The sequence below is a fragment of the Carassius gibelio genome, chromosome A3 (genome assembly GCF_023724105.1).
Source record: "Carassius gibelio isolate Cgi1373 ecotype wild population from Czech Republic chromosome A3, carGib1.2-hapl.c, whole genome shotgun sequence".
NCBI lineage: Eukaryota > Metazoa > Chordata > Actinopteri > Cypriniformes > Cyprinidae > Carassius > Carassius gibelio.
In genome coordinates this window covers 29,345,664-29,360,702 of record NC_068373.1, presented here as the reverse complement: position 1 = coordinate 29,360,702, position 15,039 = coordinate 29,345,664, and the positions used below count along the sequence as shown (strand labels likewise).

General features: G+C 38.3%; 1 protein-coding gene across 32 annotated transcripts in view; it reads right to left on the bottom strand.

Annotated features, from left to right (window-relative positions):
* Nucleotides 1-15,039, bottom strand: part of LOC127941524 (kinesin light chain 1-like) — a 160,125-nt gene that overhangs the window by 26,727 nt on the left and 118,359 nt on the right. For 11 of the 32 annotated variants that reach the window (XM_052536847.1, XM_052536816.1, XM_052536805.1 and 8 more), the window contains exons 4-13: nt 11,489-11,511; nt 11,197-11,408; nt 10,903-11,116; nt 10,581-10,668; nt 10,096-10,197; nt 5,736-5,909; nt 5,304-5,403; nt 4,694-4,877; nt 4,253-4,361; nt 3,385-3,438 (exon numbers count right to left, since the gene is read on the bottom strand). The exons of 4 other annotated variants lie outside the window; for them this stretch is intronic. In XM_052536847.1, coding sequence (XP_052392807.1) covers nt 3,385-3,438; nt 4,253-4,361; nt 4,694-4,877; nt 5,304-5,403; nt 5,736-5,909; nt 10,096-10,197; nt 10,581-10,668; nt 10,903-11,116; nt 11,197-11,408; nt 11,489-11,511 — 1,260 coding nt within the window. Of the gene's footprint in view, nt 1-3,384; nt 3,439-4,252; nt 4,362-4,693; nt 4,878-5,303; nt 5,404-5,735; nt 5,910-10,095; nt 10,198-10,580; nt 10,669-10,902; nt 11,117-11,196; nt 11,409-11,488; nt 11,512-11,608; nt 11,840-13,729; nt 13,826-13,944; nt 14,411-15,039 lie in introns of those variants that run through there. 17 more of the 32 variants (XM_052536836.1, XM_052536826.1, XM_052536783.1 and 14 more) reach the window with 7 other exon arrangements.

Sequence of the window (15,039 nt, the reverse complement as noted above, 5' to 3'; positions counted from 1 at the left end):
GTCAATAAATGTATGCTTCGTACATTCCTCTATCTCCCGAGTCTTTCTGGTAGAACTAGCCCAGTTAATTCATTTAAGAAATAAACAGTGGTCCCTTGCAAGAAGGTCCAGCAGTAATGTAGATTGGCAACTTTTTAGAACTTTGAGAAATAAATGTACCTCAGCTATTCGGGCCTCTAAATCAAATTATTATCTTAATGCAACTACTGATAACTTTAACAATTCTTCTAAATTCTGGAAAACAATTAAATTATTGCAGAACAAAAAAGTTTCAGACTTTCCCCAGAAATTGATCATTGGAAATGTAACCATCACAGATAAAAGTGACATTTTAAATGCCTTTAATGCACACTTTGACAAGGCAGGTCATCTATTTGATCAGCAGTTTCCATCAATTTCAAGGGATGATTCAACACATTTTTTGCCACCTAGTACATTTTCTATCTCTGATTTGTCATTTGATTTTGAAGCCCTACAAGTTCAAGATGTTATGAAATTATTAGATTCTATAGACCCAAAAAAGGCGCCTGGACCTGATGGTCTGGATCCCTTTTTGTTAAAGGTGGCTGCACCGGTTATAGCTGAACCTATTACTCATATTTTTAACATGTTATTAAGTTCTAATCAGATCCCAGCAATCTGGAAGCAAGCTTACATTACTCCCCTATTCAAGTCTGGTGATCGATTTGACATGAATAATTTTAGACCCATCTCTAATCTTCCTGTTCTTTCTAAAATATTGGAATCTTTAGTTGCTACCCAACTTGAATCATATTTGCACTCACATAATATTTTAAATGAAATGCAATCCGGGTTCCGGTCGGGGCACAGTACAATATCTGCCACTTTAAAAGCATGGATGACATCAAAGAGGCCATGGACAGTAAACTTAGCTGTGTTTCTCTGTTCATAGACCTCACAAAGGCGTTTGATACTGTGGACCATCCATTATTGGTTAATACCCTGCTGAGAGCTGGCATTGGATGTAACGCAGTCAAATGGTTCCATAGCTATTTGACCAATCGTTCACAAATGGTCAAATATGGCAACGATTTGTCAAACCCAGTCCTTGTAACTAAGGGTGTTCCACAGGGTTCTGTTTTGGGTCCCTTGCTTTTCCTAGTTTATATTAATAATGTTTGTGATAATCTTAATTTTTGTAAATATCACCTTTATGCAGATGATACAATTCTGTATTCCTGTGCCCCCACAGCTAAATTAGCTTTTTCAAATCTACAGGCAGATTTCAATACCCTGCAACATGCCCTACTATATTTGAAGCTGTTGTTAAACCCACATAAAACTAAAGTTATGGTCTTTCAAACTGGGCGAACAAAGCTACCATCTTTCTCCATCAAGTCACTAGATGGAATTTGCATCCAGTCTGTAGATTATTACAAATATCTGGGATTTTGGATGGATAAAAACCTAAACTTTAAATATCATGTTGATTTTCTTGCAAATAATTTAAAATTCACATTGGGTTTTCTGTATAGACTAAAGTCCTGTTTTTCCTTGGCTTCAAGAAAACGTTTAGTTGTTAGCCTTTTTCTGTCACAGATTGATTATGGGGATACTATTTACAGATTTGCCTCTCTGTCCACCTTGTCCAAACTTGACCCCCTTTATCACTCTGCTCTCAGATTCATCACAAATTCTAGTTTTAAGACACATCATTGTTTACTTTACAGTTTGGTAGGATGGTCATCACTGCATTTGGGCAGGCTTGAACATTGGTATATTTTAATTTACAAAGTTATTTTAGGAAAACTTCCAAAATATTTATATAGGAAATTTTTATCATTTCAAAGCTCCTACAATCTCAGGTCATATAACTGGTTACAGTTTAAAGTGCCGGCTATTAGAACAGAGGTTGGAAAGCTAAGCCTGTTCTATTATGGCCCCTGGTCCTGGAATGAAGTGCAGACTAAACTTAAACTACAATCCCTCATCTCTTTAGGTGATTTTAAACATAGAATAAAATAATTGGTCATTGCTAAGTGCAGATGTTTTGATAATTCCACTTCCACTTAAATTTATTATTAATATGATTTTATTAATGTTGTTTCTGTGAACAGTATTATATAGGGTATTAGGTAATACCTAATTGTTTATGCTGCTGTATTCTTTGTTGTATCTATTGATGATGTTGGTTTTGTCTGTGGGTTGTTATCTGTTTAATACTGCTATCTGACCCTGTCTTGACTAGGTCTCACTTGTAAAAGATGTTTTAACCTCAATGTGACTTTCCTAGTTAAATAAAGGTTAAAAAAAAAAAATTTTTTTTACTGTCAATCTGTTTTGTTTTTTTTGCAACTTGATTGTTCTAATACTGATTAGTTTGTGATTTTCTTCACTTTATACGGGAAATGAGCTGATAGTTTGTACCATTTGTAGCCTATGTGTGTACGCTAGCACTGTACTTGTTGTTTTTATGCCTTGTTTTTGCAAGTTATTGTTGCTGATTGCATGCCCTCCTGTTAGTTATGGTCTGGCGCTGGCTCTGCATCCATAGCATTTTTGTTTTCTATACTATGAAGGTGGTATCCATTAACTGTCTGGTTTCCAACATTCTTCAAAATATATTTTTTTGTGCTCAATGGAAGAAGGAAATTCATACAGTTTTAGGACAACATTGGGTAAGGGCTGCTCGGTTATGGCAAAAGTCATAATCACGATTCTTTTGGTCAATATTGTAATCATGATTATATAACACGATTATGAGTGGGCCACATGAGCAAAACTTTATATGACTGATTTATTTAAAGGGGGGGGTGAAATGCTCATTTTCACTCACTCTCCTGTTAATCTTGAGTACCTATAGAGTAGTACTGCATCCTTCATATCTCCAAAAAGTCTTTAGTTTTATTATATTTATAAGAGAAAGATAGTCTGTAATGTTTTTTCTCGGAAAAACACGAGAGCCTGGAGGCGTGACGTGTGGGCGGAGCTAAAGAATCACGAGCGTGAGTAAGCTTTTGCGTTGAGAGCGTCTGGAAGCTGTGACATTACCGTGAGGAAAAAACCATCATCCAAAACAGACCATGGCTAACAGTCAGATTCAGCGTATATTTATGATCCAGAATCAGATCCAGAGGCTGAAATTTTACCAAGAGCAGCAGCATCAACGACTACAGCAGGACGTCTCTATGTGGTATGTATATATTGTATATGGTATATGTATATGGTATTACTGTATATATTTGCTTAGCGGTTTTGGAAAATGACTAAGTTCCACTTTATGTCATCTTTTTTTTTTTTTTTTTTAAGCTGTACATGTGGAAAGTGCAGTTTTATGCCAACATCGCATGTTGTTTACTTGATGTGCTTACGCGCCGATAGCTAAGTTAACAACACAGAGATATTTGAAGCAGTTTTACTCACCGCCTGCGGTTCCAACACACGATCGTGACCCTTTTTCGTTGGGACTGCATCATCCTTAAAAAAATAAATTATACGCAAATCCGGCGTCAAACTGGGCCTTGTTTGTAAAACAAGCATCTTCAAAATGCAGGGAACAAACAAAAACACTTGCACAACTCCGTTGATGCTCTGTAAAAATAAATTCCATCCACTGGTCCCTTAATGCTGTTTTTTTTTTTTGGTCTGCTGTGCTTTTGTGACATTTCGCTCTCGCTCTGATCAGTGAATGTCTCTGCTCTGCTCTACGGGAGCGCGCGCTCTTCCGGGAGAAGTGCCCTTAGGACCCATATAAGGAAATTCCGCTCCATTTAACGTCACACAGACCCATACTCAAAAAAAAACTTTCCGAAACTTGTGACAAACCGGAAGGAGTATTTTTGGAACAAAAATACTCCTTCAAACGTACAACTTAATATTTGAAACTTTGTCCATGTTTAGCATGGGAATCCAACTCTTTAACAGTGTAAAAAACTCAGTATGCATGAAATAGCATTTCACCCCCCCTTTAAAGATAGCGATATATCAAATATATATCTTCTGTAAATATAATATTGCTATGACCTCTACTTTTTAGAGACATTTAGAGAAATTTCACAATTACCAATTCCACAGCAGAAAACTAGGGGTAACAAATATTAGTAAAAAATTCTGATTATAAGTGAAAAAACACAAATGATCATCAAAACACATACTAAAAAACCCCCTAAGTTTTATTGATAGTGCACTGAATGAGGCTCGGCTAACAGATCACTTATGAGGTACAACATATTTTTAATAATAAGCAGGAGGAAAATCATGAGAGAAATGACAAATGAAGTCTGTTCTATACCTGTTTGTGGGATCTTGTGGCACTTTCCTCCAGCATTTCTGCTGCCATTATCTTACCCTGTCTGCGGTACAGAGCTGCTAGATTCCTCAGTGTCACATTTATGATCGGACTACAGACAAAACAACACATCCAGTGAGGAAGGATACACAACCAAGAGAAAAAATTAAATCAAATGGAGTGGAACAAAATTTTATAGGCTTCATTCTTGATTTATTTCTTTTGATTTTGTGATGTTGAGGCATTTCGACACATTCATCTTCTTCGTGTACTCCGTGTCTGGTTAAAAACACTGTTTGACGATGTGAGGACTATGTGACAATATTCCGTCAGGTGGTTTTTGATCATTAATATATGCGTCTGTCTGATTTATGGCATCAAAGAACTTAGAATCTAAGAATCAAATACAGGCAGCTTTAAGAACAATGCTTTCCTGCAGCTTACCTGTCGACTTTACTGGCTTTGTAGCAGCAGTCTTGTTTTTCATACAGCGTGTTGTCACTAAGTTCCCCCTGAATATCAGCAGACAACAGACGGGCAGAAACACAAACACTTGTTTCATCCACAACACACACCTTGCTCACCTCCTCTCTTTCCTCAGCGTGCATCCAGATGGGTTTGTTTTCAGCTGCAAACACATACAAGTAACATCATTACTCATCAAGCTGTGGGACAGTAGGTTCTCTAATACTGCCTATATTGATCTCTGCTACCACTGAATCTAGATCTGTCTCTGTCAGAAAGAGATGAATCAAGGGGAACACTAGTTATGTTTGGGTCAGTTTTCAAAAGGAATGTGACAATCCAAATATATAATCTCATAATATCTCATTATGTCTGCAAACAGAACAGATACAGTACAAACAGTCAAACATGTCAGAAATGAACACTGATCTACTAAAGTCTGATTAATACTGTATGCAAAGTAGAGTACATTTAAAGAGAAGAAAAAAAAACTTATTACAGACTTTATAACAAAAAAGATGCTTGCTTTATATAAAAGCTACAGCAGCATACAAAAAACTAAATAAATAAATAAAAATGTACAGCTCACCGTGCACCAATCCAAACTCCTTCTCATGAGCACTGGTCAGAATATCTTTGTACAGAGTCTCAGCTTCTTTATATTTGCCTTGTTTGAGAAGGCAGGATGCCTGCACAGAGACAAGGAATATTTCACTGCTTCATACATGGAGTGTGAATGGAGTGAATGTGAGCATGGCTGAGGATTTGACAGGTATGGATCCAAAAGTATGGAGAACAACCAATGTTTGATAAGAGAACAAATATAAAACTACACTGCCTTGAGGTCAAGAACTCACAACTTAGAGTCACATCAATTCCACAGAAACAATACAAGTTTTAGTGGAAGTATTAATATATTCATTTCCTCAGTGACACATCTGTAGTTTTCTTTAACGTGGTCTGATACGGTCTATAGTATCTAACATTATTCTCCAGCAGATCAGCAGTTTGACAAACTAACCAGTTTGTTCTTGGTTTTGGCCACACTGGGGTCATCTGGGCCGAGTTTGCATTCATCAATCTTCAGAGCTCTGCGGTAATAACACTCCACCTCCTCATACTTGCCCTGATTCTGACAGTCCAGGGCCAAATTATTCAACTGCTTCACCACATCGGGATGATCTTTCCCCAACAACTGAAAGACAGAGAGAAACAGACAGGTCAGTAGTTTCCCTTTATTCATGTGGTCTGTCTATAATGACTTTACAGGCCACCAGGGCACCATACAGACTTTATTAAAGAGTTTGGTGATTTTACATCCGAGTTAGTTCTGGCTGCAGATAAAGTTTTAATAGTTGGTGATTTTAATATCCATGTTGATAATGAAAAAGATGCATTGGGATCAGCATTTATAGACATTCTGAACTCTATTGGTGTTAGACAACACGTTTCAGGACCTACTCATTGTCGAAATCATACTCTAGATTTAATACTGTCACATGGAATTGATGTTGATAGTGTTGAAATTATTCACCCAAGTGATGATATCTCAGATCATTATTTAGTTCTGTGCAAACTTCATATAGCCAAAATTGTAAATTCTACTTCATGTTACAAGTATGGTAGAACCATCACTTCTATCACAAAAGACTGCTTTTTAAGTTATCTTCCTGATGTATCCAAATTCCTTAGCATATCCAAAACCTCAGAACAACTTGATGATGTAACAGAAACTATGGACTCTCTCTTTTCTAGCACTTTAAATAAAGTTGCTCCTTTACGCTTAAGGAAGGTTAAGGAAAACAGTTTGACACCATGGTATAATGAGCATACTCGCACCCTAAAGAGAGCAGCCCGAAAAATGGAGCGCAGCTGGAGGAAAACAAAACTAGAGGTATTTCGTATTGCTTGGCGGGAAAGTAACATATCCTACAGAAAAGCATTAAAAACTGCTAGATCCGATTACTTTTCTTCTCTTTTAGAAGAAAACAAACATAACCCCAGGTATTTATTCAATACAGTGGCTAAATTAACGAAAAATAAAGCCTCAACAAGTGTTGACATTTCCCAACACCACAGCATTAATGACTTTATGAACTACTTTACTTCTAAGATCAATACTATTAGAGATAAAATTGCAACCATTCAGCCGTCAGCTACAGTATCACATCAGACAGTGCACTATAGACCCCCTGAGGAACAGTTCCACTCATTCTTTACTATAGGAGAGGAAGAATTGTATAAACTTGTTAAATCATCTAAACCAACATGTATGTTAGACCCTATACCATCTAAGCTCCTAAAAGAGGTGCTTCCAGAAGTCATAGATCCTCTTCTGACTATTATTCCTCATTGTCATTAGGATATGTCCCCAAAACCTTCAAACTGGCTGTTATTAAGCCTCTCATCAAAAAACCACAACTTGACCCCAAAGAACTAGCTAATTATAGACCAATCTCGAATCTCCCTTTTCTGTCCAAGATACTAGAAAAGGTGGTATCCTCACAATTATATTCCTTCTTAGAGAAAAAATGGTATATGTGAGGATTTCCAGTCAGGATTTAGACCGTATCATAGTACTGAGAATGCTCTCCTTAGAGTTACAAATGATCTGCTCTTATCATCTGATCGTGGTTGTATCTCTCTATTAGTTCTATTGAATCTTAATGCTGCGTTTGACACAATAGACCACAGTATTCTTTTGCATAGACTTGAACACTTTGTTGGCATCAGTGGAAGTGCATTAGCATGGTTTAAATCGTACTTATATGACCGCCATCCGTTTGTAGCAGTGAATGAAGATGTATCCTATCGATCACAAGTGCAGTATGGAGTACCTCAAGGCTCAGTACTAGGGCCGCTACTCTTCACGCTTTATATGTTACCCTTGGGAGATATCATCAGGAAACATGGTGTTAGCTTTCACTGTTATGCTGATGATACTCAGCTCTATATTTCTTCGCGGCCCGGTGAAACGCACCAATTTGAAAAACTAATGGATTGCATAGTCGATATAAAAAACTGGATGACGAGTAATTTCTTACTGCTAAATTCTGAAAAAACAGAAGTGTTAATTATAGGACCTAAAACTCTGCTTGTAATAACCTAGAACACTGTCTAAGACTTGATGGTTGCTCTGTCAATTCTTCGTCATCAGTTAGGAACCTAGGTGTGCTATTTGATCGCAATCTTTCCTTAGAAAGCCACGTTTCTAGCATTTGTAAGGGGCCGTTCACATTTCGCGTCTTTTGCGCGCGCAAGTTCGTTATTTCCAATGTAGGCGCGCGGCATGCACGCTCATAATGGAAGCGACGCGGGTGCGACGCGCCCGTTTTTTCCAGGCGCGTCCGCACCGCATCGAGTTCAAAACATCTCAACTTTTCAGAATGCCGCAAGCGCACCGCGGGTCATGTGACAAGAACCAACCAATCAGCTTCATCCTTTCCCGTAACAACGTTGATAACTCAGCCAAGATAAAGGAACAGCTGTTCATAGCTGTATATGGATTGCCATTTTGAAATAAATTTAGTAGCAGAGCTACTTAGAGCTATTTTTTGTGCTGCAAATCCATTTATCCTTTGCTGAAATTTCCGTGTCTTCATGGAGAGCGCACGTCATGGTTGCTTAGCAAAGGCAGACGCCTCAGGAGCGCTTCTGTCCGAGCGCTTTGGAAAGAAGGACAAAGCGGCGCGCCTAGCGTTTTCCACGCGTTTTTAGGCGCTATATGTGAACGGCCCCTAAAACTGCATTTTTCCATCTCAAAAATATATCTAAATTACGACCTATGCTCTCAATGTCAAATGCAGAAATGTTAATCCATGCATTTATGACCTCAAGGTTAGATTATTGTAATGCTTTATTGGGTGGTTGTTCTGCACGCTTAGTAAACAAACTACAGCTAGTCCAAAATGCAGCAGCAAGAGTTCCTACTAGAACCAGGAAGTATGACCATATTAGCTCGGTCCTGTCAACACTGCACTGGCTCCCTATCAAACATCGTATAGATTTTAAAATATTGCTTATTACTTATAAAGCCCTGAATGGTTTAGCACCTCAGTATTTGAATGAGCTCCTTTTACATTATAATCCTCTACGTCTGCTGCGTTCTCAAAACTCAGGCAATTTGATAATACCTAGAATATCAAAATCAACTGCGGGCGGCAGAGCCTTTTCCTATTTGGCACCTAAACTCTGGAATAACCTACCTAACATTGTTCGGGAGGCAGACATACTCTTGCAGTTTAAATCTAGATTATAGACCCATCTCTTTAACCTGGCTTACACATAACATACTAATATGCTTTTAATATCCAAATCCGTTAAAGGATTTTTAGGCTGCATTAATTAGGTAAACTGGAACCGGAAACACTTCCCATAACATCCTATGTACTTGCTACATCATTAGAAGAATGGCATCTACGCTAATATTAATCTGTTTCTCTCTTATTCCGAGGTCACCGTGGCCACCAGATCCAGTCTGTGTCCAGATCAGAGGGTCACTGCAGTCACCCGGATCCAGTATGTATCCAGACCAGATGGTGGATCAGCACCTAGAAAGGACCTCTACTGCCCTGAAAGACAGCGGAGACCAGGACAACTAGAGCCCCAGATACAGATCCCCTGTAAAGACTTTGTCTCAGAGGAGCACCAGGACAAGACCACAGGAAACAGATGATTCTTCTGCACAATCTGACTTTGCTGCAGCCTGGAATTGAACTACTGGTTTCGTCTGGTCAGAGGAGAACTGCCCCCCCAACTGAGCCTGGTTTCTCCCAAGGTTTTTTTCTCCATTCTGTCACCGATGGAGATTTGGTTCCTTGCCGCTGTCGCCTCTGGCTTGCTTAGTTGGGGACACTTCATCTACAGCGATATCGTTGACTTGATTGCAAATAAATGCACAGACACTATTTAACTGAACAGAGATGACATCACTGAATTCAATGATGAACTGCCCTTAACTGTCATTTTGCATTATTGACACACTGTTTTCCTAACGAATGTTGTTCAGTTGCTTTGACGCAATGTATTTTGTTTAAAGCGCTATATAAATCAAGGTTTGTCTGACTCAACCAGACAGAGTTTAGTTACAAATAACCAAAAAAAAAAAAAAAAAAAAAATATATATATATATATGGTACTAAAGTAAGTAAGTAAGTTTTTATAGGTAAAAATTGATAGCCTGAACGTTCTGTAAGTCGCTTTGGATAAAAGCGTCTGCTAAATGCATAAATTTAATTTAAATTTTAATTTAAATTTTAATTTAAATTTTAATTTAATTTAATTTAATTTAATTTAATTTAATTTAATTTAATTTAATTTAAGTAAAACTGACATGCAGAATTTCACATACAGTACGATGTGACAACAGGACTTTCACTGACCTTCTCTCGGATCTCTAGCGCTCGTCTACACAATAGCTCAGCCTCCTTATATTGGCCTCGTTTCCTGTGCAGCACAGCCAGATTATTGAGAGTAGCTTCCACCTGAAACACAATGACACAATATCTTGATGGGATACAGTATGACATTTTACCTTTATGGTACATGAGCAAATCCAGCTGGCCATTTGAAGTTTGTATTTTTGTGCTCAATAATTCATAATTAACATTAATCTATTTCTCCAAATTCATTAACCACTGAGACATCTGAGATACTTTTGAAATAATTTGCATCCTTTCACCAGCCTTTGCTTTGGTATTTTATAAATGCATATAATGGTAATGAAACACTTTTGAGCTGTACTAAATTCTATCTAATATCTTATAAGATGTATATTACTAGCATCTCTTTTGCTGCCATTTTCTACACATAAAAGATATTAAATAACTTCCCATCAGTTGCTCAAATCAACATTTATTTCACTTACAGCAGGATGGTCTTTCCCAAGTGTCTTTTCTCTGATGGAGAGAGCATCAATCAGCAAGCGATTAGCTTCTTTATATTTTCGCTGATCTCTGAAAGGGACAAACAGAGATATTTCATCCTATAACTCAGATGCATGTCATTGATTCTGCTGTTTCTTAATTCTGAGTGGAAAAGCCACTTTCAACTCCACTTGAGCCAAATGTTAAAATCCAGTCCGCTGATTCAACAGACATTGTCAATCCAAAATGTGAAGTTGCATTTCTTCATATCATGACAAATACATGCTCCTCATCCTCACCCAGTGAATCAGGACTTTCTCTCACCTGTACATGAGTGCCAGGGTGTTGAGCATGGTGGCCACGTTGGGATGATCATGTCCATAAGCTTTCTCCAGGTCCTCCAGAGCCTTTCTGCAAAGCGGCACCGCCACCTCGTACCGGCCCTGAGCTGCGCACTCTTTCACCAGGTTATGAAGGATTCTGAGGTGGGTGCTGGTCTCATTGCTGCTCTGCTGACCAGCTTGGTCTTGGTGCTGCACTGCAGAGGTCAAAGGTCAGAGGCAGGGTTAGTGTGACAGGATTGACAGCATCGCACATCTGAGGGTGACATTCACATACTTCCTTTCATTGTTTGAATGTGCTTCTCCTCATCATTGGGAAGGAGATCATTCAGTGGGTCCTGGACAGACAGATCTTCTCCAGACTCACTGTTCTGGACGATGTCCTGCATCTTCTTCCAGACTCTGAAGGGCAGGTTTCCCAAGTATCGTGGCACATGAATCAGAGCTCCAGAAGGAGTCTGTGGATCCGGCTGTGATGAGATCTGGACTCTGGAAGAACATTCAGAATCATAACTGAAGTGACTTTGGATCAGAAGCAGAGAGAGCAGAGACAGCAGCAGATCACTCACCTTTCCATCGAGACTGGAAACTTCTGCAGAACAAACACACCATTGATCATCAACAACTGATCAATCAATCAGTGAATCAATCAACCAATCAATCAATGAATCAATGATCTGAAATCAGACCTTCAGAAAGCAGATGTCACTGTCTTTCATCATCTCCTCCGTGTCTTTGATTGTGTGTGAAAGAGCTGAGATGTGTGTGTTCATCTCCTCCAGCTTCTCCTTCATCATCTGCTTCTTCTGCTCCTCTTCCTCTCTCAGTGCAGTGATTGTAGCTTCTTCTTCATCTCTGAGAAACTGATGAAGCTTCTCAAACTGCTGTCTAATCTGACGCTCTGTTTGATCAGCTTGAGACTGAAATCAAATCACATTCACTTCAATTATCTCAAAGACGTGACTGATTCTGAAGCAGCATGTAGACCGAGTGAGTAAATGTGGGTTAGTTAACTACTACTTTAACTTTACTAACACTGTAGCAGAAGATGTTCAGTGTCTGCAGGTACAAATACACATTGTACACAGCAGGGTGCATATATACATCACTACTTGATGAAGGTTAGATAAATACATTTTTATCTTTGATGGTTTAAGATGTCACCCTGGAGAAAGTTGACCCCCCACCTTAATTTTTCTCTCGACCAAATATGGCAAAAAATCTAATCTCAGCACTTTTAATGAATAACGTCACTCTTTGTGAGATTTAGTCAGTCAAAGTTGTTTTGAAATTAATTGATCTAGTTGTGTGTCTCTGGAAAGTGATCTTTGACATCTAGATATCTAGACATACGTTAAGATATTTTCACCAAATTAGCAACATTATTTTAAACATCTTATCTTTTTGCTCATGTTTTTCTCAGATGCATATTGTCAGTACAGTTTATAAATATGATCATATATACACATGCTCTTAAATGATGACAGTGAATGTTGGTCGCTACTAGCAAATAAATTATTCCTGCTTGTGCACAGTCCTGCCAACTAGCAACCAACTGCAGAAACTTTGTTTACGCAAGTGGTTATATTTGACCCTTGCACTGCCATTATGCAAATATGACTCGTGAATGAGTCAATGTTTTGTTTGTTATCTGGCTCGGCTCAGTGTTCATCTTCAGTTCTCTCTTCACAGCAGTTCAGTCAGATACTGTTTGAGTAAATGAATTACTCTGGGATATTGGTTTGTTTGAACTCAGAGGGAGTGTCAGCCACATTAAACAAGTTAACAGCTTAAGTCATTGGTGGATTAATGTGTATTAGAGATGTGAACCGTTTAAAACGATTCAGTTCGATTTGGTGAACTGAATGATTCGTTCACGAACCGGATATCCAGCTGCTTTGATTTGAACTCTCTCTCACACAGACACGTTAGAGAAGACAATGCTGAATAAAGTTGTCGTTTTTGCTATTTTTGGACCAAAATGTATTTTCGATGCTTCAAAAAATTCTAACTGACCTTCTGATGTCACATGGACTACTTTGATGATGTTTTTCTAACCTTTCTGGACATGGACAGTATACCGTACACACAGCTTCAATGGAGAAACTGAGAGCTCTCGGACTAAATCTAAAATATCTTAAACTGTGTTCAGAAGATGAACGGAGGTTTTACGGGTTTGAAACAATATGAGGGTAAATTATTAATTACATAATTTGGCTATCTGGGTGAACAAACCTTTTAAATGGCTAATGTGAGTAGGACTATTTCTTCCGCATCTCATCCAATGGCTCTTGTGCTAGTTCCAAAACATAAATGTTAAAAAGCATTCTAATGCAGTTATTAATTAAATTATTAGAACGAGAGCGAGAGAGACAGAGAAGTTGTGTGAATTAGGCAAACTTACCTCTTTGCGTCTCTAAACAGCGATGTCTCCTCACTAAGTGAGAAATGTCATGAGTAGCCTTTAAGTTGCTACACTATATAGACTAACTGATAAAATCGCTAGGGCAACGCTGACAACACCTTTTTGTGCAAACTGTGTGACCGTTATTACTGTTAACTATGCGAAGTGATATGGCTAATTAGCTAATTTGCTAATTTTGCTAATGCGGTCAAGAGAGCTGCCTGGAACTACGTTCGCCGTACGTTTCCAAGAAAATAATTGCACGCCTCAGAACGTTTGGCAGCCAATCAGATTCAAGCATTCAACGGCCCCGTGGTATCATTTATTTTAATTAAAATGTGCATTCAAAGTTTCTGTCTTCCAGTCAAAAAGGTCACATTTGGAAATGTCAAGAATCAGTGCTCACCTTGATGTGTTGAACTGTTTCTTCAAACTGTCCTTTCATTGTTTCTCCATGTTCAAGTTTCTCTTGTAAAGACTTCTGTGCTGTATTGAGCTCCTCCTGGAATTTAAATTGAAAATCAATATAACACTTCAGACTTATGTAATATGTCCATGCAATATACTGTATATAAGCAAAATGGTACTGAGAAATTTAGCTCAGAAATAAATCTGACTCGCCTTATATGATGACACAACTTCATTGATGGGTCTGACTTTATGATTGTCATGTTGTTGTGAAGTAAAGCACACTAAACACACCGGCTGTTTGTCCTCCAGACAGAAGAGCTTGAGTTTCTCACTGTGTAGACTGCAGAGCTCCTCAGACTCTGATGAATGCCTCTCTTTCTTTTCCTTCAGGAGCGACTCACACAAGTTTTTTAAAACACGATTACATGGAGGATCATCTCTTGAGGATCTTCTCCTGCAGACAGGACACTCCTGAGTTTCTTTAGTTCTCCAGGACTGTTGAAGACACTCTTTACAGACACTGTGACTACATGATAAAACAACAGGATCCTTGAAGATTTCAATACACACGGGACAAGAAAAATCATCTGCAGACAGTGAATCCATTTTCCCTCTTTGAGCTCCAGTGATCTGAACTTTACTTTCACTTCCTGACAGTCACTTCCTGGTAAGTGCTGTAAGAGGGTGGAGTTTCTGCTTCTTTATCATACTGCCTGTTTGGGTCACATGTTTGTTAACTCTTTGTCTGCCTTACTTGACCCTGGATAGTGATTTAAAATATTAAAGAAGATTTGTCATCGGACATCTTCTGTTAAAATAATTTAGTATGGATACATGACATATATTTATACAGTAATTATATTTGAAAATCTATATTTTTGTTACCAGAATAAAGAGTTCAACCATCCACCTTGCCAGAAGTTTCTAAAAAGAGCTTCAACCCAAGTGTCAAGACTCCTGACAGAAACCATCTAAAGTGATGGCATCACAAGATAAACTGAGCTCTGACCTAATGCTGTAACTATATAAGGGTTTTAATTTCAGACTAGATTAAGACAGCAGTTTACTGTCTATCGAATAGTTAGATACTAAGATGGGCAAACCACTCACACCAGAAGAATGGCAAAAATGTTCACTGTTCCTCTGTCATAGTTCAGATTTACTCACATCCACTCAAGATCCAGTTTAAACTGTTCAAATGTCACACTCCAGACATCATTGTTAAAGAAAATACGGAACGGAATTAGCTTCCACTGTTATGCTGATGATACTCAGATATATATCTCAACGAGACCAGATTCAACT